Here is a 24,555-nt window from a genome sequence, read left to right as displayed (position 1 = left end):
TGCTACATTTTAATAAGTTCCTATATAATGTTTCTATTTCATTGTTGGTTCAGTCCTTTAATTCATGTCTCCTGTAAATTGTTTTTCACAAATTGAGCAAGTATTTTTAGCCATTGTGACCAGCAACGTATTGCAACCCTGGCGCCGAAAACTGTTTGGTGTTGGAACTCGCTCCCCCACCTCCACCACCACCGTCACAGTTGGGAAAGAAAAACAAACGGGAAAAACTCAGTTTGTTAATCCTCTCCCCCGCCATTTTGCGATGATGTTCTGAGCTTCTGCTTTTGTACACTTTGTAACTTTGATTGTAAAGAGGTATGGGAAGGACATTGTTTGAAGAGGAAGACATTTAGACCAATAAACCTGTGTTTGCGTTTACATGTAATCTGTTTGCTCTGCAAGGAACAATCATAGGCACTTCGATATTGTGCAGATAATTTTATCTGTGTCGATCTTTGTGTGCAAAACAACTCGGATTTTTTTCCCTAGCAAAGTGAAAAACAAGACAAAACACAACTGTGTACGAACGAGCGGAAACGGCGAGTGCATAGGATCCAGAGCATGCGCGTAGTAAGTTATCTGTTCACAAGATGGCAGTCCTTCTTTCAGTGTCTCTGGTGACGATATGCTCTATTTAATGACTGTGAGTGACCGTCCTAAAAACGATGAATGGAATATTTGTAAAACACAGCCTGTCCTGTTGTTGTCTAATACTGAATGCTGGGGTGAGCAGTTCTCACACATGGGCTCATCGGAAAGCTGGGGGCAACAACGAATCCTTTCCAAATGAAGGCTGAAGAGGGTTTGAGAAGGCAAATGTAAACGGTGGTTTGGAGGGAGCACACGAGTCTACTTTGTTGCCGCGGTCGTTTCTGGGTCTTCTTCGCCGACCAGCGCCTGGTTCTCTGCGAACACAAACCCGATAATGTCTTTAGGCATGCGCATCTCGGGTGGGTCGTAGCCTCGAATGTAGCGGCACTTGCGGACTTCGCTCCAGACCTCGTCGCCTTCGCCTTCCCTCTCGGCAGAGACAGTCGAGTCTCTCCGATGTCTCTCGTCAGGCCTGGAACCTTCACTCACTGTGCCCATAGGGTGACCTTCTATCTCGTAACCTTTACCCGCTGCAGACGTTGATCCTTCCGCTGACCTCACCTCCAGCTCCGACTGCGCTGTGTTGAGGAGGACGCGCAGTTTGCTCGAGTCCCCCAGACCAGGTCGTGGAAGTTCGTTCTCTGTGCTGGCCGTGTGAAGTGCCTTGGCCATCTGCTGCAGCAGGTCGCTCTCTTCGTCGTGTCTGGTGCTTATGGAATGTGACCTTTGGTATTTTACTCCCCTTCTTTGTTCTTCGGTGCTGCACCGACATCGTTAGTGTGAGGTGAAGAGGTTAGGGAAATGCGTCTTTCCCCAGACACAAGAGGCTCTGAAACGAAGGGGAGATAAGTCTTTAGTTTTAAAAAAAGGCAGCAGAGGCTGTAGAGGCTGTAGAGGTACTCTTACCCCAGGGGTAGTGGATTCGGTAATTGGAAAAGGGTGTAGACACGTCAGCTGATAATCTAGGAGTCTCTGTGTTGCGAGCAGTCCGCAAGCTACGGTCACAAAAGGTGTGGTAGGCCTGTCAGGACTGAACGGAGGTAAAGCAAGCCAGACCAATGGACGTACCTTTGGTTCATAACTATGGCCCCAGAATAGTGTACATCAAAAACAAAAATGTTGTCATTAAATATCAAAACACCAATTCCTGTGGGTCTTAAAAATAATAAGGAAAAGCGCCAATCCTTGCGTACGTGAGCGAATCATTTTGATAACACTGTTAGTTTCACCAAACATCTCAGGTCTCTGGACATTAGCAATCTCTGAGAAGGAAGAGGAAAGAATCATGTTGCCTAAAGGCCTGGTGTCTGCTCAGGTGCGATTCCGTTGACTGAAACAAGTGTCATAAAATACACCGGGGAAAAAATCCCGTTTGTGGAGCCCAGGGATACTAGAGGGGCTCAAGGCTATTTTAGTGAATCCTGAGCAAACAATATTTTGCGATGTCTGCATGAAGACTTACTCTGACTGACTTGCAGGCTGGAGGAGCGGCGTCGCTGCATGGTCTCCAGGTCCCGCTTGAGGTCGCGAATGTCCTGGTCATGCGCCGAGGTGCTGGACATCTTCTGCCGCTCGAGGGCGTCCATCCGCTGCTTGAGAACGCGCTGCGCCGCCATGTCCCGTCCCTTCAATCTCTCCATCTCTCACTCTTGTCCTGTGCGACTTCCTCAAACAGCTGCAATAGTAAACAGAAGTATTGTTTATGTGATTGTGCTGAACTCAGGAGTGGTGGTGTGGTTGTTCAACGGTTAAAGGTCTAGGAGGCGAAATTTATTTTAAATGACTAGGTTACGTTTGGGGCAAAACACTACATGTATCTTCTAAACTATAGATTATCAACAATTATTCGTTCTCGAGATACACGTCGACTAACATCCGAAATGTATATGAGATATTTACGTTGTCAGGGCTCGACAGGTATACTGTCTGTTTAGTTGTTTCTGTTAATATTTATGCCATGTTTATGACTACTTCTGTCTGAGGTGAACCTGTTTATAGAGGGATCATAGAAAATTATTCAGATATTGAGAAAATATATTTTGAACCCTCCTGAATCCAGTTATTTTGAACAAGTGCGTCCGTAAGACCTTTAAGCAATTAGTGGAAATACAAGAGGCCATCTGGGGTTCAACTTTCGTCTCAAGCACGCAGGTTTTTTTCTAAAAGTGGCGTGTTGCCGTGATGTATTTATAGCTGCTGCCTTGGAGTAAATAACCAGTTTCCTCTTCTACTCCCAGGCTGAGCTCACTACAAGCATATATCAAAATCTTGGTAACCAGTCAACTTCACAATCCCCCTACCGCCCCTAGAAACCGACCTACGAACATTGCCACACAAAGAAATGTGGAAAATACACAGGCCCCAAGAATGTAAATGAACATTCTTACATAGTCAAGGCAACAATCAACCTGAGGGCTGGGAGCATTTGTCTAATCAAGCGTGTCCGTGGGCACTGGTGCGGACGCGGCTTTGATTTCTTTTGACACATGATGAAGTTAATAGGGTTTTCTTTGGAGAGTAGAAGGGAAAGGGTATTCTCTGAGTCTTGAGGAAATGATGTCTTGTATGAGCTCCTCTGTAATTCTGGAAAGGGACTCAACTACTGGCAAAGGGAGCGAGCAGAAAGGATGGACAAACGCTTACCTTGCCATAGAATAAGAGAATTTGTTGTCAGAGTTCCTTGAAAAGGTTCAGGAAAGGACTTGAACATTTCAAAGGAAGAAAAACAGTTCAGTGTTGTTGTTGTTGTTGTTGTTGTTGTAGGTGTGAGTGGGCTAGATCATTATTAAGATGAGGGATCTGATGTTGATCGTGCATGACTGGTATGATTCCGGTCTTTGTTGTTCAGGTACACAAAAGTTTGGCTCGGATAAACTGCTAAACTTGGCCTTGTTGTGAACTGGAATGGCTTTCCTGTCCTGCCCTGCCCTTCACACACCCGCCGGGTGCATTATGTACAGTCATCGCAGGTATTAGCATGCAGTACAGTCACGTGGGCAAGGGTTATCCTTAGGGCGATGATCTTTGCTCGTTGAATTTTATAGCTAGCCCTGGGTCCTTTGTATGCGCCAGCGCCGTTACTATCGCGGAAATGGCTATCTCCACCTTCTTCGTGTATATTTATTCTAGTTACCAGCCATGAATAGCGATAATTATACACGTGTGGACGTACATACAGCGACCTAGGGTCTCATGGCATTGAGCAGTGGCTGCATGGCGAACTCACAGGGTCTCCCTGTGCTTTCACTTAACACTTTTCGTGGGCAAATTAGAATCTCATTATACTACTCGTTAGTTTTCTCATTGCTGAACACTTTGTGACATATCCTATCCTTCATACAAAAGCTAGGTCTCAAGAGTTTGGGGAATATGTTTAATCTGTACTGGTCTCACCAGGGCTGTAATTGTAGATAACAGAAGGTTCTATCTAGTAGGCGATGGAGTGCAAAAATCTCGCCGACCACAACAAGTCTTTCTTTGAAGGTAAACAAAAATGAAAATGCTAGGTGATTGCTTTGTTCTCTTTCATTTCTTAACTGTGTGGCTATACCTCCACAGACTCAGATCCGTCTTTTGAAATACATGAAGGTCGACAGTGATCAGGTCAGTTTTTCAGAGGACTACAAGGCGGTGTTCGGTGGTCTGCCAAACAGTGCCACCAAGATAAAACCTGAAAGGCTTTACTCTCGACCACCCCTCTATTAAGCAGCTACAAAAAAAAAGAAAAGAAAAGAAAGAACAGAGAAAAAAAATAAAATTGCGGTGTATTATGTAGTGTGACCGAATGGCCCTGAAGGCAAAAAGCCATATTCTCGCTTCAGGATGTATGCAAATTTGTGAGCTTTGGACTGGGCTGCACCTGAAATTGTTCGCACAATTATCATGACTTGTACTTCTAAAAATGTCAGCAGGGCAAGGTTATATAAATTAATTTGACGACCAGAGTCTATAAATCATTGAATAACAGACATGGGAAGTGTTGTCTTAGCGCCATTTCCATTCGGAAAGATTTGAAGTTGTGATAAAATATAGAGCATTCTGCATTGAACTTTATTTATATAAAGTGTTTCCCAAAAAATAATGACCATATTAAATCAACGGTTAGATTATCCTCATTAAGGTTACAGTTATGTAGAAAATCGTGTTAATGGGTTTATTAGAAGGAGACAATCTTGCGTGAGATGAGTAGGAGCAGAGGTTTATCCAAACGCAGTCTTCCACCGGCTCTCCATTCCCCGCTGCTCAATCACATAATTTTTTTTACCAGGCAGTTATAAGGCTATAAAGTATATAAGGCTATATTTTAAAGTTATAAATTGTTAGACAGCATGAAACCCATGCGCATGTTTTAATTTGTGAAGCCACTCCCTGAAATCCCTGACTGTATATGTGTATTTACATTTTATCAGCTAAAGCCAGGGGCAGTGAAAATAAGACTAATTGCTTACACATGGATCAGCCACCCGTTTAAACTAAGGGGCCAAGTAAATCTTACAAAACTGATTTTTTGTGCTTTTTTTTTTTACTCCATGAGTGATATGAGAAGGGGTTGCAGAAGGAGTGGCTAGGAGTGCATGTTCGTGCCTCAATCGCACATTAGGACATGGAGACATCGCTATGTAAGTTAATCTGAGTTTTTGTAAGACTACAGCCGAAGAAAGGGGCTGAGCAATCACTTGTTAGCGAGTTGCTACAAAAACAAACAAAAAACTTCTGAGTTCTTCGCTTTGTTGCTCTCAGCAGAAGGCACTGGCACCAGATGTGTCACATATCAAAGCTCGTTTCTTTTATGAACAAGACGAGGTTAAAAAAGAAATCTCCTTCACCCTATCACTGTCGCCATGTAAGACCAGCTTCTTGAAATAAAATGAGGAAATGTCAGGTGAGAAAAAGGCTGCTTGTGACCCTGATCCACATTGAAACTCTTCGAACATTTGTGTCAAATCGTTCAAAGAGATATATGAAGCAATTTTACAAGTCGGCTGGTATAATCGTAGATTACTGACAGGGAATAAACACTGTTTGGGAGTTTGCCTCTAGTTTATCAGCATTCTCCTTCAAATGTCAGACCCTACAGCCGTAAACATTACAGACAAGGCCAAATTATTCAGTTTCTTCCATCTACCCTGATTGTTGGTCACCGGCTCCTTGGGGTGATTTAAACTGACAGTATTACTTTCCGCTGGCTAAAGAAATAGCTTAATATTTCTGTATCCTTGCTCCACTTACACCACTTACTCCACTTTACTCAACGAATTGAACACTTTAAAAAGTAGTTTTTCATTAAAAAGTTAGAGATTTAAGTGGTAGTAAAGTGAATTCAAACAGTTTTAGTTTATGGTTTCTATCTTATAGGGTGTGAAGTTGGAGTATCTAAATTTTGAAGATCAGATGAGAACAAGCTTTTTGTTTTCGCAACATTAAAAAAGAAATAAGAATCACTTATACAACAGTTAAGTGGATGTAAAATGAGAAAGATAAGGAGGGCAGAGACAGAAAAAACGATGTTTTGAAGTCGGGTTTTGGCTTGAGGCTTTTTGTGGGAGTTGGTTCGTGCAAACTTACAGCAAATCTGAGCCGCTACATCACTAGTGGGAGAAGATGTTTAGTGGAATATCAGGGTTTGCCAACTACTGCTTTCCCTCATGTCAATTTTATGCCTTCGCAAGATTATATTATTATTGCTAAAAGACAGAAAGTAAGCTCTTTCTATTAAACCAAATGACAAGAGGGATCCGAATGAAAAACATGCTCAGTAAGAAAGAGGATTAATTACCGAAATCCTTAATCAGGAAGGTTCGGGGTAATTGGTTTTTTACGCCAAGCCAGGAACTAAGACTGTAGTCAGGGCAAGCAGCAAACCTTGTAAACAGATGTCACACGCAGAGAAAGAACAGTGTGCCCGAGACGAGAGCCGAACCCAGGACACCCAACCTTCACTCTATTGGTGACAGGCGTTAACCGATGGACCATCAGACCGCCCTGTCTGTCCATGAACAAGGTTCTTTGAACATGTTTAATTAAGTATATAATTATTATTACGGCTAACAGTTGGAATATTCCCCGCGGTTTATGAATGGTGTACATGACTGAACAAACGCGCCTAGTATCAATTGAATCAGCTGCCTTATAAACGCTGGTCATTATAATTATAATAATAATTATTAAACCAGTTTATTCAGGTATTATCAAATATGAATTGTTTACAGATCTCATCTTGATAGAGAATTACTAGTCAACATCTACTCATCGCATAATGATATCTTGAACGACTAACCTGGAATTTACCTGCCTTCGACGACTTTGTGGACAAAGTCTGTTCCTGGTCTCCGGCACAACTTGATACCGTTTCTTCCAACCGCCCCCAGACCGTCAGATATGCGGCTGTCTGCGTGCCACGCGTCCGTTTTAACCTCGTTGGCAGCAATCAAAAGACACGTTATTCTGTGCTCGCCAACACACCGAAGTCGGGTGGAGGTAAGGGGCAAAGCGAGACCGACCTCGGACATAATGTTCGCGTGACGTACCGTAGTCTTGGCAGTCACGGCGCGTGCTCGCTAACGGTGACGTCTCTGGTCGTCAAGGGGAAAGTTTCATGGCATCATTCGTACCTCACTTTCTAGGTCATGACTTTTATAAGTCATAACCATCCAAAACTAAAACAAGCCTCGGGATTTTGGCTGTTTCAGTGTTTGTTTATTTTTTTAATAACTGTTCCACGAACAACTACCTCTGGATGCAGGACTTGTTTACAGGACTGACCTGGGTGGCATGAGAAGTGTTAATCCCATTTTTTTCGGCTTTAGTTTCAAAAATCGACTTTGGCTTGTGTGCCGATGAGTTCTTGGAAGTAAGATTTTTTAAGTCCTCGATTTCAAGTGACAAGTCGACCATTCAAACTCAGCTCAGCGAAGTCGACTGGCGTTGTAAGATATATTTTACAGATTTACATCCAGCCTGACTCAGTAACTCATTATTGGGTAGAGAGGAACCTTCTCGGTGTCTGGCCAGAGCTAGCCTCAAAATTTCTTGTTCCACCAAAACCGACTAAAAACTGATCGACCTCATGGCTACAAGATAAAAGTCATCACAGTTCGGGTTTGAACATTTATCCTGTAAACCTTTCTGTATTCAGGCCGCAAAGTCACCTCCCAAATATATATTCCTGGCAGCTCTTAGAAATGGTCCCTCGGTATTATGCGTTCACTTCACGGTGAATAGTTTATCAAGCTAATTCACTCCTGGAAGTATAATAATTCTAAGCATTTCTCTTCTTGCAGGGAAAGGCAGCAAAGCACCGCATGCTACTGTTTGGAAGAAATGAAAAGTCTTGTGGGTGTGTTTTAGTTTCGGTGGCTTTGTTGAAAGTGTGCTCTTAAGTGGGTGTCTTTTGAAACCTTCACGGAGTTATGCACAGGTAGCTAAAGCCACACCTGTTGGGTGTTTTGTCCTCGACAGTCTAGATACAATATCTCTCGGTCACCGTTGAAAAAAAAAAGAGAAAGCACCCAGGAATTGGTTCGTGCGCGTCTGGCTCAGAAAAATACAATCAAAGGAGAAAGGAACAACAGTCGCAGTCCAGGGGTCTAAAACTCTCCCCACTGTGAGTTTGTTTTTAAGTTTGCGTGCGAGTAAATATAAGAGGCTGGTTTCAGAGTTTAACAAATTCTTATTTCAACAAAGTTCATGTCAGCGAAAGATGGTGTGACAGAGTCGAATTAAAGCAAAATGATTATTACAAAATACTAGCTCTCTTTTCTTGAACAAAAAATGATAAAATGTTGATTAAATTTTCTCCAAAATGTTGTTTCAGCACTTGCGAGAGAAGGCTCGTGGTATATCATCTACAACGAGGATTATAACTGATGATACATGAATTAAACATACTTTTCGTGGCAAACTGTGGTTCTTGGCCACTTTGTTCATTTGAGTATCGGATCGTGTGTGGCTCGCATTAGCTGAACTCTGCACCAAAAAAAGTTCTCCGTTGGCAGGAAGAATATTCCTTTACATTTTGTCTAACCTAAGTGCCGTCGTGCTTACTGCCCCAAGTTGCCATATATAAATGGTATTATCGTTCCGGCACGCTCTTATCTGTCAACAAGAATTTAAAATGAGCATTTAAAGTGTTTGCTTGATACTGCGCGGCTAATAATGTCAAGTGTTAGTCGTTTTTCGGGAGAAGTTTTACTCTTTCCTTCTCTGTGTCGTTATTGACATCACGGAGTCACCGGCGTAGTGGACAAAACAACTTCGCGGCTTATTGGCTTGTTGGGCTTGCTGGTCGGGGGAACCTCCTGGCAGAGCTAAAGGAGGCCCATCCTGCAAGTTCAAGAAAAAAATATTGGTCAGGGGTAATAAAGGTATTTTCAGAACTGTTAATACCTATACGGCAGATATCTTTGTACAGCCATAGCCACAAAAAAGAAAGCTTGTACAGCGATAACCCTGAAGTAATAAAACTTGACAGGGATATTCATAAAATGAGAAAGTTTTACAGTGATAAATATGAGTAAGAAAGCCTGACAGCGATAATTATAGGTAAAAAAGCTTGTAAAGCATAGTCAGAAAGTCTTTCACGATGATCATAAGTAAGAAAGCTTCAAACGACAGCCATAAAATAAGGAAAGCTGCACATGAACGTCATAAAGTAAAAAGCATTAGATAATAACTACAAAGAAAAGAAACTTGTAAAAAATCGACCATAAACATTTTTACACGACAACCATAAAGAAAGAAAGACTTACACGGTAAAGTGTGAATATTTGTAAAGCAATAACAAGACATGAGACACCTTTCAAGAGATGACCATATAAAGTAACAATTGGTCCATATGTTAATTAGAAGTCACGTGATGTTTGAAGGCGGGTATCGCGATACGGAAGTGGTGTATTTACTGTGCATCTTGTACTGAGCATTACACAAAGAAACAAAAACATTTTGCACCCTACTAATCATTGAAGTGAGAAAGCTTGTAAAAAGCGATAACCATTAAAAAATCTTGCAGAATGTGTTCTGTCCAATGTATTTTGATCTAATGGAGAATTAAACAATTATTTTCAACACTTAAAAGAAATCCTTTGATGATCAGTGATATAAAGAAAACTAAGAAAGAAAACATTGCGATGCTCCATAAACACTTATCCATATCACTAAACCATCCAATAATTGTCTAATACAGTAAAATTACACTGTATTATTTCAATCACGGTCAGTGTTTATATATACAGCATGCTACGATACAGAACTGTCTTCAGATATTTTCGAAAAAATGTGTTTTCCAGACTAACAAACAAGTGAACAGCGACTGAGTTTGTTTACTATCGTAGAAATGATGGTGAAATGGAGAAAGGGAACAAGGAAGGAAAGTGTGATGAAAGAAGCGAAGAACAACCGTTAAGGTTTATCTGACGACAAGCACAAAGAAGTCACAAGATTGAGCTGATGACGTCAACACTGGGACCGATAATGAAAGATAATTTTCCTACTGAAGGCAACGCTTCGCAACAGGCGCTGGAGTGGATGCACTTAGGTCTGAACACCTTCAAGGTAATTCTTGCCACCTGGCTTCCTTTTCTCTTTCATTTTGTTAGGGATGTGGGTGATGTTTGACTCAGGGCATCACTTGTATAAAAGTCTCTGAAAGCATATAACAGACAACAAACCATCCAATGAATTAGCCTGCAGCGAGTATCTTCATATTTAATGCATACTTAGTATGTTTTGGGGATAACTTTACTATCACCATACTGAAATTAAGAAATTCAATTCCCCCACCCTACTGTCCTGAAAATTGAAGTAATTTTTCCACGTTAGCAAAAATATAAGATTCAGTCTTATTTTAGGAGAAATATCGTGCATATATATATATATATAACCACACAACTTTGGTTTATTTTACTGGAAAGCATAATTATGTAGTGTCTTCAGCTCCTATAATGATTTTGATGATTGATAAAGTAGGTCTTACAAAATACCTGGGATGACAATGGTAGGTTGTATGACCTAACAGAACTATGATGTCAACATTATATTTTCTCTAAATGATAAAGGGATGTGGTTTGCAGTAGAGGCTCTACAGTAAGGGGGAGATAACCAGGATGCCTGTACGTCATACGACATGTCTGGCGTTTGCGTTGTCACTCCTGGCGAGGGCTGCAGTCGCTTCAGGTGAGAACGATCTTTCACGTAGTAACCACGTAACAGCTCTTTTTTCAATACATTTGAGCACATGGCAACGGTTTCTAAGAACGTTAACGACTCAAACAACAGACTGGCGGTATGTTTGGGGCTTTTAAATACCAAACTGAATTCGCGCAGATATCTGTATAGACAAATCTCTCATTCACCGCGTGACGTCAATCGAAAGTAACATGATACCTCCTTTAATTATGTGTATACAAAATTATAGTAGACATATTACCCTTCCTGATTGAGGTGATTGAGGGGAAGGAGGAGGGCATCACAAATTATTGAACTTTATTTTTAAAAAAGAAATCCCACTCTACCCAGCTAACCGTTGCCTGCTGCCTGTTGTACAGAGTGTTTGGCAGTGTGTTCGGAGAGGACTGTACCAAGCTCTGTCGGTGCAAGAGCAGCAGCGAGGTGTGCATCAACCACAATGGTCGTTGTCCCGGCGAGTGCGCGTGGAGCTACGGCAGCTTCAACTGTCAACAGTGTGAGTTGATGACGACCACACCCATGGACTGTGCCTTGAGGAGTTTACTAAACAACAGATGCCAGCCTAGAGGCATGCATGAACGCAGAAACATAGAGAAACTATTAGAGATACTCAGACATAGATATAGATACTCGGATGTAGATACAGAGGTAAGATAAATACTAAGAAATAAAAAAAATGTATAGACTTCCAGTACTAACGACACACATTTATAATGCTATAAATGAGAAGGTAGACATGGTGTTGAAATATTTCCATCTGTGGTGTGCAGACAACGCTGCCCTGTTCAAACAGGTGAACATGACCGGCGAGAAATTCTTCCCAGGCACTGGCACAGAGTTAAAACACCTGACAGGTGACAAAGCTGTGGACAACGACCTTTCCACAGACCTCAGCCGGTGTGCTCTGGCCTACAGGTGAGAAGTGGGTCCGGCAGTCATCAGCAAGGAATCTGACCACGAGGAATTCTAATCATACATACTATGGCAATCACTGGCACCTAATAATCGTATTGCTTCAAGTACTTGATTAGCGCTAAGAGCATAGTAATGGCAAGGGACAGCGTTGTACAAATACATGTTTATTTTTTTTATTAGTAATATTATTACTATTATTATTAAAGTCGATTAATTTCTCATTTGGCTGGCTGCTACGGGTAGTGTAAGCTCACCGCGGGTACTTGGCTTGCTCCGCTCAGGTTTGATGGCATGGAGGTCCTGATCATGACAGTCGATATGGGTCGGCTGGTGAGGGTCAATAAAATCACTTTGCTGGGTGTCGACCATGGTGAGTACCACGTCACGTGACAAGTCAGCTGCTCCACCCTGGCTTAGCAGCGTGTGACGTCAACTAGCTCAACTGGAATGCAGGGATGCTCGTGCGCGCGCGTGTGTATGCTGTCTGTGTTGTGTGTGTGTGTGTGTGATGCCTTCTGACAGATTCTTGAGTATAAAGCTCCTCCACGTGGTAATTGAGTTTCCCTGTCAGTAAATGATTAAAAGCTATTTTAGGAGTAATTTGGCTCCTTTCTTTCGTTCCTTCTTTCTTTCTTTATTCGTTCACTCTTCCTTTACCCTCTTTCATTCTTTGCGTCTGTTTTTTTACTTCTTTCCTATTTCTTTCATTGGTCTTTTATTCTTTCTTTGTTCATTCGTTCTTATTTTTCTTTTATTTGTTCTTTCCTTTTCCATTCTTTTATTTCATTTTGTCTTTCTTTTATTTTCGTCTTCTTTCTTTCATTCTTTATTTGTTCATTAGTTTTTTTCTTTCGTTTCATTCATAGGCTTTTTGTTTGTTTGTTTCTTTCTTTGTTTCTTTCTTTCTTTCTTTCTTTGTGGTTCCTTTAGCTCATTTATGATGGCATCTTCTTTTTTCGCGTTTTTCTTTATTTTCTTTCTTCATTTTTCCTTCATTTTATTTTTCTTTTTTTTTTCCTTTCTTTATTGCTTTTCCTCGTTGATTTGTTGTTTCTTTCTCATGCAGATCACCCACTGAAGAGCCGCCTGCAACTGGAGCTTGACGACCAGGTGTGCTTGCAGCGTGACCTGTCGTACGCGCCGCCTCAACAGGAAGACGTCACGTGCGAGTCGGACATGGTGGGGCGCATCTTGAAGCTGACGTCCTTCCATAAAATGATCAAACTGTGCGAACTGCAAGTGTGGGGTGAGCAACAGTAGTATTTGCAGACGATCGGTCGACTGAACCTGAACCATGAACCTCCAACCAGTAGCGCCGTGTGTTGTAGCGACATCTTCCTCGTGCCTCGCGTAGTCGTTGCCGTAACGCGTTTCGTAAGGTTTCACGTGACAAGAACATTACATGTTGACAAGGAGCAGGTATTTCCCTTTTCTCTCGTGGACAAAAAGTCTCGAAAATACATTTTGACAACCATTGAATGTTGATTATTGCAAAATCTCTTAAGTTGATCTCACAGTTATGCATGTAATATTACTGTAGTTATGGAGATCAAGGAGAAGTTTTAAGTATGTAGTGTACTGACCGGCAAACGATTTTTCTTCATGATTTACAGCACTTTGCTTAGCCAAGTCTTTAGTCTAAATTAAAGGTAAATGACTTTTTTTGTTTTAATGGAAGTATCATTATTCAGCGAGATTTTGGCCCCTGGGTTACAGAGTGCACTGCAGGAATGTTTGGAGACAATTGTGAGCGTGAGTGCCTTTGCAAGGACCCAGAAGAGGCCTGTGACAGAGTGACTGGCAAATGTCACAGTGGATGTAGACTGGCACACCGACAGGCAAACTGTCAGGAACGTAAGTTCACTCAGTCCTTACCCCTCCAACCCCACCCTACTTTCTCGTCTGTAGCCAGAGGTATGAAGAGAGGGTGTTACGGACAAGAGATACATATATATATAAAGAGAGAGTAGGTCCGGTTGATACATTGTATCAAGTAACTTGGTTCTACTTCTGTTTAATTTAAGGAAAACAGGGAGGATTTCTGAAGAAATGAAACATCAAGGGAGACGGATGTTGTGTAAGAACCCGATATGAAGTCGTCTGACATCGTTCATTCGGAATTGATTGAATTAATTTTGCTTCGTGCGTCGTTCATAGAACTTCCCGAATCGGGGAGTCGAGTTATCGGTGACTGTAGATATTTGTCAAGATTAATCTGCTTCTTCTTCGGGTACTTTGACAAAGTAAGGGCAGTCTGGCGCACCGCCAGCTACACACTCTACCCTTGTTTCCACGAACAGCTCCGGGTGCAACTGAGGTTTAAAGGTCTACAAGGGTTCACAGTTGTTTTAAATGTATGGGCTAAGGTATTAAATGTCTGGTACGTGGTATTATTTCCCCTAATCTGTGTGATTATCTTCATTCTCGAGAGACAGGCCTACGCAAAAATGAGCAAAAATAAATTGACGATGTGTGGCCAGTAATCATGAAGCAGAGGTAACGTTACCCCAGGGTTAGCTATGGACCAGGGGATAGTCGCACAGCTGTCCATTACATTGCAGTCATGGAATTCGTGACGGTTGTTGTTGTTTAACGTTGCCTTGGTGAGGATGTGGAAGCAAAACTGTTGTGTATCAGGTAATGCTACCGTGGTAACAGCATGGTAACACTCGTTTGTGGCAGGTAATGTTGCCCTGGTGAGAAAATGCCAACAAAGCTCATTTCGGCCGACCACTGGGAATACACCTGGAGGGTTCTGTCAGTATGCTGTGGACGGACTTCGCTCTACCTCCCTCAGCTTCTGTGCAGAGACCCACAACAGCCAAGGTACGCCGCAAATGGAAGATGGGGGACAATGAACCAATCGTGGGAAGTGAGCATAAAAGGCATTATAATCATAGCGGCAACAAAAGTCACTTTTAAAATTAAAATACAATTTGTCTTCGCTTTCTTTCTTAAATCTTCTTTGCGAGAAACTCACAAAGGCTTGTCTTCTCTCCACAGGTGTTGGGTGGATCCAAGTGGACCTCGGCATTAACCGTTATGTCACTCTGGTTGAAGTCTTAGGTCATCACATGCGTAAGTCAAGGTGGTGGGTGGCAGAGGGAAACGATGTTTTTTTTTTCTTCATTAGTGACTGTTGGTCCATCTGCTTGTGTCTGTTCAGAAAGTGCTTTCGTGCAACATTTGCACTGCGTGCATCGCTGAAAACTGGTGTGTGTTTAGACAAATCCAGACTGAGGGAGCTGGTGGTGAAGGTAGATGGCAACCTGTGCGAAGAGTTCACTACAAACCACATCAACGAACCCATCGTGCGTATCAGGTGCAGGTCGGCGATTTACGGGCGAGTCGTGAGGATCGAAAAAAAGTTAACATACCCAAACGACAAAGAACTGACCATCTGTGAACTGGAAGTCTGGGGTAGGCTGCTCATAATATCATCGTCCTTTTGGGTGTCTCTTCCTTATTTTTGCCTCCTCTTCTTCTTATCTTTCAAATACATACCGATACAAGACATTCAACACACATGCACACCTACACCTTATTTTTATATTCCCTCTTCCTTTCTCCTATTTATTCTTCCCCCTTCTTTCGTCTTCTTTTTATCGTTGTTGTTGTGTATATTTGTAAAGAAGCTTTGACAATAATTCTAAGAAATCTTTATAGGTACTAATTGCTGGTTCGTGATCAAACTGTTCTCCCTATATAGAAAAATGAGAGGTCTACTGTCGTGTAGTTTGTAACAGTTTTTGCAATCTTCACATCTAGTGTCAGTGCATGCAGGCTTTTGTTGTGACTTGAATACCATGTGCTCCAACTGTTTGAAGGTACAAACGAATTCGCGAACATTCAGAAGTGTTTGACTACATCTTAGTCTCTGTATAACCACGAGGATGCGTACTGCCCCCTTGCAAACAACATTTCTGTGCCTGGCACTGCTCTGCCTGTCCTATATAAACAAAAAAGTGTCAAGATTCTTTACTTTCTCCATGGGACATTGAGCTTGGGTTTGCCATCCAACTCACTCTAATAAGTACTTTTTTGTATACCTGCCCGGCATGCACCTGTCCTGCATGTACCTGTTTTTCTTTTGTTCAGAGTGTGTAGACGGCTCGTGGGGCCCAGAGTGCCAGTACTCCTGTAACTGCAAGGACAACAAAGAAGTGTGTCACAAAGTCACAGGTGCCTGCCAGTCAGATTGTCCTCCAGGCTTCATGGGAACCAGCTGCCAGGAAGGTATACCCTCGCTAGACCTCAACAACCCATGAATTCCAACAGCTTCGTTGACATCCTGCAAAGGAAGCAAACTTTTTTAAGATAGATTGTTTACCGTTTTTTTACAGTAACCGGTCAACGTTAAAAAAGGAAGCCAGCCTTTAAAAAAATTCCAATGATCTTATTTTATTTTTTGTCTTTCACATAACAATAAGGCTCGTTCACATAAAAGCGACAGTGCCAATAAATATTTTATATTGTTTTAACACTTTTTAGGAAAAAAATAATGACAATCATAAATATTGATATAAATATCTATTTACCACAAATCGAGCGAAATTTTGCGATATACAGAATTGGATATATTTAAAAAAAACCGCGATATAGTCAAGCCGCAATAAGTGAACCAGTGATTGGGACGACTTTATTTATCCACAAGGGCAATTACAGAAATATTGCTCATCGGCACGTGGCATCTTCAACACAAACATGCAAGAAAATTAGAGCACTAGAAATCTTAATGTTGTCAACGTTCATCCATATTTATCCAGTTAAGAAAAGCCTGTAAAGTGAGAGAATTGTACAGGTAGCTGCACTGCTTGCACAATACCAGCGGCGATTCCAGCAGGAACAGTCTCTGGGTCAGAAGGTTGATGAAGGGGCTCATGATATCTTTTGGGCTTTTGTTGTCTCGAAAAAAATTTCGTTGCCATGGTTATAGCCACAGTACCAAGGCACTAAGAGCAGACTGTAGCTGATGGAAGGCGTGAGGTCACTGACAGGTAAGACAGGTGAGATGAATTCAGTCCTCGTCCCCTTCACACATGTCAGTAAAGATATTTAGCTGTCTCCCACATGTATTCAAAGACGTATTCATATGCGCTTGTGTGTGTGTGTGTGTGTCAGTGTGCGAGCCATCCAAGTTTGGAGTGCAGTGCCAGGGTACCTGCCATTGCTACGAAGACCAGGCGGTGTGCCGGCCCTCTGATGGAAACTGCCCATAGGTTGCGCAGCTGGGTGGTTAGGTTCCGGATGTTCCGAGCGTGAGTTGTTGCCTTTCCAAGATTACATTTGTGGAGGATGTGTTAGATGGGTGCACGAACTTGTATTTACACGCCTCGTAATGGGTGTGCTTGTATATGTTGTGATGTATGTGTGTGCTACTGTGAGTTGTGTGCTTAAGTCGTCTTCTCTTAAAATTTGAACGCAGGACTCGTTGCTCAGACTGGAAGTCTTTCTCAACAGAGCACACGTTATTGAATTTATCCATGTGTTCGGTAAACGTTTTAGACGAGGGTGAATCCTAAAGCTCTATATTATGCTTAGTGACTGAGTAAAACTCACGGCAAGATACTTTTTCCCAAAATGTGGGTGACTTCCGTTCTGGAGATACACGCCTACAAACGTCACCATGTAATAAAATAAATCAAATATCAATGAGAAAAAAAACATTCAACTATTCCACAGTATCCAAAAGCTCTTATGAACCTCTCTAACAGTTTTGCTTAATACCTATAGCACTCTGTGATGAACTGTAATCCAATAACTAGAGAATCATAACACACAGGGGCGGGATGAACAATTGACTGTTAAAACACTTTATTATTCTTAGTTATTTAAAGCAACTACCCAGAACTTGTTTCTATTTTAAAACTAATTATCATTGGTGACCTATAGTGACTTACTCATTATTCGTGACTTTATTGTTTCCTTTTATTCAAAACGGAGAGTTGTATATCCTGTCTTGTGACTGTATACCTGGACTGTATATTATTCTGTTGGTGCAGCGTGCTCCAAAGACAGGTATGGCATCAACTGTGGCTTCGACTGCCCGAGCTGTACCACTGATGGCATTGAGTCGTACCCGTGTGACGCCAAGAGTGGGGCGTGTCAGAACTGCACCCTGAACTCGGACAGAATGACGTGTCGCTCGAGTGAGTACCTTGCCACTCACGGTCCGCCCTCGTGAAAACTGTTGTCCTCTTTCCTACCACATGGCGTTTGCACGTGGTATTTGATTTTAAAAGAACTCTTAAACGGTTATCTAATACCCTTGAACGCACGTTCTGAAGTCTAAAGGAGAAAAAAAATTACTTGTGTGTGTGTGTGTGTGCAGAATGCGAAGAAGGACAGTTTGGGAGGGATTGCTGGGTTACTTGCAACTGTAAAGACGACAAAGACTGCCATGAAGTAACAGGAGTTTGCAGGACAGGGTGTAAGGAAGGCTGGTATGGTGATAATTGCCAGATGGGTAAGTATTGGATAAACAGAGCATGCGCCTAAATTAATATATTTTTATCAATTAATTCGCTTTGTGTAATCTCTCAGCTGCAGGCTTGATGGCGAGTACACGTCCCTGTACTTGAATAACATCACACTGTTGATTCCTTTCTATGCATTTCTTTATGAAAGCTTGCACCTTAGACTAGATTAAACTTGGGGACGTGTAATGAAATATATACAGTCACATAAAAATGCATTAAAACTAATTTTTTAATTTACAGCAAACTAGGTACGTTTTAGGAAACTGAAATCTGGAAAAATATTTGCTCATACTCTAAGAAGATAATCTAAAGGCTTGACGACTGTTTCTAGAAAATATATATTTCATCATCGCTCTGTGGATGTCATCACTTTATCATTGGAACGTCAGTTCACATCAATCGCTTTATTCAAATGTACAAAAAATAAAACAAAAATCCATCAGACTGACCATGAAATTTTATATTTTTATATAAAATATCTTATTGTCTTTCAACCAGATCAGTGTGAAGTATTTTCGTACAATTTAATGACCACATGGTACACAAAAAATGTTTAGGACTGACTTCGATACGAGAGTGAATAAAAGAAGAAAAAAATATCTTTTTCAAAGTTGGGTGTTTTTTTTTTTCGCTGACAGAAGACGTTGCGCGTGAGCCAGATGTAACCATCTTTGACAACACCAGGGGACACTTGGCCTACCTGAAGGATGGCAAACTGAACGGATCCTGCTTTACCTTGCGGGGCAAGGTCATCATCAGAATTACTTTGGTGAAGGTGACGTACATCAACAGAGTTGTGTTCTTCTTACCAAAGCCAAGAAACGGTAAGTAAACACCATTCGTTACTTCAATAAGTAAACAGAGTTTGTCAACGCAGTAAGCTAGGCAAAGTTTGTTATCGCAATAATAAATAAACAGTTTGTCACCGCAGTCGGTAAACAGCTCAGGAAGTCAACAATGTATGCGACCGCACAGCGTTTGTGGGTTGATAGGTAAAGTATGTTTTTCACACACACACACAAACAAACAAACACACTGTTTGTCATTACAGTCACAGCATTTGTCACCGCAGTAGCAATATTTGTCAAATAAACAGAGTTTATTGATACAGTATGTAAAGTTTGTCAGTGTAATGCAGTGGTTGTCACCACAATGACTAAACAGAAAATTAGTATACTTTAATGTACTTCGTGAATGCGGGTTGTACACTGTGGTATGGACAGACCTATGGAACGCACCTGTAAAAAGCGCGTCACCAAGACACTGAAAAATCGTGGGTTCTGTGTTCGACACGCGTATTTTCTCTCTGGATCTGGAATTTTTTTTTTAACAGCGGTTGCCTAAGTTAGTGTCTTATAACCTCATCTGCTGTTTTGGTGTTTAAAAAAGAAGTCAGCAGCCAGCATCAACACTTGTTGCTTTTTTGTGGGCCACAGCTGAGAGTCACGGCGAATTGTTCTCCATCACCATCGATAACAAAGAGTGTGGGGACAAGTTCAAGTTGTTAAAGGAGCGTGAAGATGTAATATGTGACAAGCACTCGAAGGGCATTGAAATCATCTTTAGAGGAGATGGCAGCACGGTAGATATCTGTGAGGTGCAAGTTTACGGTAAGTGCGATGGTTTGATCATAATCTGGTTACAGGGCCGGGAAGTGGAATTCTTTTCCTTTTTAAAGAGGATAGGGCTCCACCATCAAATTAAAAATTTTTATATCCTGATAGTTCTGTTTTGTTTTTGGTGTGATAGTAACCTTTTTGGGCTTCAACACCCCTTTTAATGTTTTCTCACCCAATTTTACATTTTGATTACTTATTATATTGGCCTTTAAAAATATATCATGTGTTTAGGAAGTTTTTATTCCAAAACCTTTAAAGTTACAACTACTTTTTGCCGTGATATAGCCATAGTTGCTAGCACGGCATAAAACAAACAAACAAATAAGTGCCACATGGTCCATGATAAGTGCTCATCATGCATGGACGAGCAAGGAAGTAGGACAGGACAGAATGAGCAGGACAACTTTGTAGATGGCATGCGATGACAGCTTCCTAAACAATGTCCCTCGTGTCTCGTGCAGAGTGTGCTCGGTACATGTGGGGCAAAGACTGCAAGCACCAGTGTAACTGCGCCATCTCCACGGATGAATGCAATCGGAACAACGGGACCTGCGATGGTCACTGTGACCCTCGCTTCAGAGGAGCCGCCTGTCAGATCCGTGAGTCCTGTCCCTTACACAGCACCACAATGACTATCGGATGTGAGAGTCACAGGTGTGTCGGTCACACTGTGAGTTCTGTTAAGCAGTGCCTAGTGCAGCGTCGCTTTCTTTTCTTTGCATTCTCTAAGGCGGGAGGTAGGGAGGACTTGGTTTGTTTGAAACGTTGGCTGTGATCAGAAGTCAGCTATCTGCTGACTGTGGTTGTGAAATCTGCTTCAGAGAACATGGCCTTGCAGAAACCCACCCGCCAGTCCAGCCTGTTTTACCACGACGAGTCCCAGTCACTCCAGTACTCTTTTCATGCTGTCGACGGTAACGACGACCCGTCTGCCGGCCACTGCGCCGTCACGCAGTCGTTGGGCGAGTCTTGGTGGGAGGTGGACCTCCTGAGCCATGTCTTCATCAACAGGATCACCATCGTGGGTCAGAAGTACAGTACGTGTTACACAGGCATTACGGCACGTGCGACAGACAGACAAATAGACGGAGGGCAAGAGGGATGTGGATAAGTCGAGCTGGGTTTTAACTTTATCCGTGGAATGTGTGTATGAGAGAGAGAGTGAGAGAGAGAGTGAGAGAGAGAGTGAGAGAGAGAGTGAGAGAGCGAGAGAGAGAAAAGAAATGTACATTATTGTGTATGTAGGTCTGGGCATAAGTATGTATACGTATGTGCATGTAAAGAAGGACTAGTGACTCCGGTAAACCTGTCCTGTTAGCATCTATCTCCCCATTCTGTTTTACATAGCTCTCCCATAACCAGAAGAACAATAGAAAAATATGTTTGCAGGTGAAAAGAGGAAAGGTGGAAAGTGATATGGTTTGTAAGTTTGCGTGTTTGTGCGTCTGCTCGTATGTGCGTCTCTCCTCTCTCTACGTCCATGTTGTGTATGTTAAAGAGTGTTCACTTGCTCATATGTTCAGCTGTCTGTACGAACAAGCGATATGCGTAAGCGTGTGTGTACGAGTACCAGTGCATCTATACACGTGGGTGTGTTTGTGTGTGCGCGCTTGTCTCTGTGTGTGTGTGTGTTAGCGAGTGCGTGCGCATGCGCGCACGTGCCTCCCTGCACAAACTTCTCACTTCCGCCTCAGGCACGTTCACAAAGATGTCGCTGCACATTGAGGTCGACGGGGAAGTGTGCTTCAAGCGAGAGAATTCCGTGCGTCCCTCTATTCAGGAAGACATTTTCTGCACTCACAATGTCATCGGGACAGATCGTGCGCTTCATGGACCCCAGAGAGATTATACTGTGCGAGGTCAAAATCTGGGGTCAGTGCACAAACTCGCTGTCTTCTTGTGTCTAATGAGTCCATCTTTTTAATCCTTTTCCGCGCATGCGTAGCTACAGCAACTCCTCATTAAGTTGGTTACATCATAAATACATCGTTACGTGATAAAAACAAAAACATCGATTACCGACCGGGACCACTCTCTGTGTGTGGTTTGTAGGTTTTTCTACACACCCTTCCTTCATGTCAGTGTAGGTTTCCTCCGGACACTCCAGTTTTTCTTCATATGTTTTAATAATAATAATAATAATAATAAATGCAAAATTTGTAAAGTGCATGCTCACACTCCTAAGAAGCATGCTCTTAACACCTAAGACCAACATGAACAGCATACGAGAGACATGAAAACAAACAAATAACATATGAACTATAAAAGAATAAATAACAGTACCAACAAGGAATAAAATCAAATACAGTAAACGCAAAAAAGAACCAAATTACAAGAGTAAGAGCTGAGAGTAACTCTGATATTAATGTCATAAAAAATATAACGCTTATTTGCATGTATATCAATTAGCATCTGATAAAATCATGTTTATGATAAGTCGTTTCGCTTAAAATCGAATTTTTCAAGAACCATCGCAGTCAGGAGAGGATTTACTGTACACAACTTCATGAGCTCGAAGGAAACTGAACTGTAATACACCTGTTACACGAACCGATTCTGTATTAAAGACACAGTTTCGACGCTCACCTTGTAAAGGTGCACGAGTTGTGATGACACGTGTGATGTCGGTGGAGAGGCAGGCGGAAGTGACGTAAATCTGGTGTCCCCGTCTCTCTGTCGGCAGAGTGCATTGACGGCACGTGGGGCACTGACTGCGCGGGGGCATGCAGCTGCCAGGACGACAACGAGATCTGCAACAAATTTGACGGCAAATGCGTGGCGAAAGGTGAAGGTGGAAGTTGTGTGCGCCTTCTCGTCCTTTCTCGCTGAAAATCTGTCCTTTTCCTTCTTCCTCATTCATTCTTTTTCCTCTGCCTTGGGCACTGTGGCGCAATGGTTACCGCCTGTCACCAATACAGTAGGGGTTGGGTGTCCTGGATTCAGCTCTCGTCCTGGCAAACTGTTTCTTCTCTGCATGTGGTCTCTGTTTACAGGACAGGCTGTCTTAGGTCGGCGTAAAACAACAATCCTAACCACCCAACCCCTCTTCCTCTGTCCTTCCTCCTCTCCTTTATGCACTGTGTTTCTCGCTCTGTATGTATATCTGCTCTCTCTCTCTCAGACACACCCACCCACACACAAGCGGATGTGTGATTATGGCGTGTGTGCTAATGAGTTTTACCAAGCTATACAGTTCTCATATAACTTTCGGTCACCACCCACGTGTGTGCGTGTCTTGCTGAATGTGTGTGCGTGTTTGCGCACGTGTGTGCAATTTTGTGGTCGTTGTGCAGTGGATTTGTACAAGTACGAGGTGGCCAGTAGGATAGAGGAACTGACAACCTCTCACGCGCACGCGGTGAGGCCACACAACCTTCTCAGCCAAATCCTTTTTGTCATCTGTATCCTGACTGTGAGCACCTGGACGGCGACCAAACTACAGCCTTGATCTCATCGACTCCCTGATGCTGCCACCAATCACCTCGACGTATGTTCTATCACCCGCTGCTGCCACCAACGACAAAAGGGCTGCATATTTATTTTTCTTTCTCTCGTAAGGTCGTTCTATAACTGATTGCGATTCAGGGAGATTCAAGACCTAAGACCCGTTGTAAGGAAACGCGGCAGAGCCACCCCGAGTTTTTTTTTTTTTTTTTTTTACACAATAAGCCATAGGAGCAGTATCCACTGAGCGACAATAGTCTTTGTCCAGAGTAAATCAAGGGTGAGCGTCTTGTCTCCGTAATTAAAATGTTGTCTCACCCCTAAGACCGTAATTATTAAGCAGAAGCAAAGAATCTTTTGGGTAAAGTAGCAAAAAGGAGTCTTCTCGAAGTTTAGACAATCCGTCGTATATAAGAAAAAAAATATATTTTTCCCTTGAATTCCCCATTTTGCTCCTAGGTAACGATTTACTATCGCTTCATGAATACGGCCCTAAACTGAACACTGAGATTTCACAGAATCGTGAATATTGTGACGTGAGATGCAATCGCAACTGAGTGACCTTTTTGAGGGTTTGACATGCTGGCGCAGATAATTAAATAACAGGATCTTGAGAGAGAAAAAAACAACTTTAGTGTTGTGGCCAATGATTGATTAACTGTCGTGCACAGGTACGAGAATGGGACAGGTAACAGCTGGCTTTGCAAGGTGATGTGCGTGGCAACAGGTGTGTCTTCTCAACCCTGACATCTGTGAGCTCTAACCACTCACTGGCGCGTGTTTCTGTGCCTAAATCAAGACAAATACATCGGGCTCTGGGTGTGTTTAATTGGCGAGGGGATGAGTGAGTTACTGCATCTAGGGAACAACCATTGAACGGGTATATGTGAAGACAAAAACGAGATGAATTTTTTTATTCGTGTTTAATATTGCTCAATGTCCAGTGATTCTCTCGTTTGCTTTTCTTATTTTAAAGCGAAAAGAAATACCAGGAGAATAGATTATTGTATGACTCGCACACAACTAAAGTCATAAAGTATATTTACTCACAAAAGGAAAGCAATGTAATTTCTATCAGCTGAAGATTGTGAAATAAATAGAGTACTTGATCTTTTTAATGCTGCTTCTGTATTTCTCATATGTGAAATAGAAAGCAAGCTGCGAAAATGTATGGCTCTACTTATGATTCTCTAAAATGACATTTTCTCCGCACAAATTGTATGCATGAGTACAGTAATTGGACAAAAATAAGTATATTTTGAACATATCACTGCAGATTGTCAAGCCATTTTCATCGCATTCCTTTCAAGTGCAAGCTACCTCAC

General features: G+C 42.1%; 2 protein-coding genes and 1 long non-coding RNA gene across 4 annotated transcripts; 2 read left to right on the top strand and 1 right to left on the bottom strand.

Moving 5' to 3' along the window:
- Positions 1-41: 41 nt before the first annotated feature.
- On the bottom strand, positions 42-7,069 carry LOC112554415. Its single transcript, XR_003097235.1, has 3 exons — positions 6,869-7,069; positions 2,054-2,266; positions 42-1,420 (listed from the first exon to the last, which is right to left on the bottom strand). It is a non-coding gene; the product is annotated as an uncharacterized LOC112554415 (long non-coding RNA).
- Positions 7,070-10,047: 2,978 nt separating this feature from the next.
- On the top strand, positions 10,048-17,829 carry LOC112554567 (multiple epidermal growth factor-like domains protein 6). Of its 2 annotated transcripts, none has more exons than XM_025222394.1 (13): positions 10,048-10,140; positions 10,659-10,761; positions 11,133-11,269; positions 11,544-11,688; positions 11,970-12,058; positions 12,755-12,934; positions 13,405-13,542; positions 14,371-14,514; positions 14,692-14,766; positions 14,914-15,108; positions 15,787-15,924; positions 16,810-16,946; positions 17,691-17,829. In XM_025222394.1, exons 2-12 carry the CDS (start codon positions 10,712-10,714, stop codon positions 16,905-16,907), a joined length of 1,389 nt encoding a protein of 462 aa, XP_025078179.1. In that variant the 5' UTR covers positions 10,048-10,140; positions 10,659-10,711; the 3' UTR covers positions 16,908-16,946; positions 17,691-17,829. The 2 variants fall into 2 exon arrangements, with proteins under 2 accessions (XP_025078179.1, XP_025078180.1); XM_025222395.1 differs by having other exon boundaries at positions 10,069-10,140; positions 10,644-10,761.
- Positions 17,830-19,369: 1,540 nt separating this feature from the next.
- LOC112554569 lies at positions 19,370-24,348 on the top strand. The gene is made up of 6 exons (XM_025222396.1): positions 19,370-19,777; positions 20,248-20,385; positions 20,608-20,823; positions 21,481-21,658; positions 22,470-22,571; positions 23,080-24,348. Exons 2-5 carry the CDS (start codon positions 20,262-20,264, stop codon positions 22,477-22,479), a joined length of 528 nt encoding a protein of 175 aa, XP_025078181.1. The 5' UTR covers positions 19,370-19,777; positions 20,248-20,261; the 3' UTR covers positions 22,480-22,571; positions 23,080-24,348.
- The last annotated feature ends 207 nt before the right edge of the window (positions 24,349-24,555 follow it).

Source organism: Pomacea canaliculata, linkage group LG13 (assembly GCF_003073045.1).
Source record: "Pomacea canaliculata isolate SZHN2017 linkage group LG13, ASM307304v1, whole genome shotgun sequence".
Taxonomy (NCBI): domain Eukaryota; kingdom Metazoa; phylum Mollusca; class Gastropoda; order Architaenioglossa; family Ampullariidae; genus Pomacea; species Pomacea canaliculata.
The sequence above is the reverse complement of the archived record's forward strand: the minus strand, read 5'-3'. Positions and strand labels throughout refer to the sequence as shown.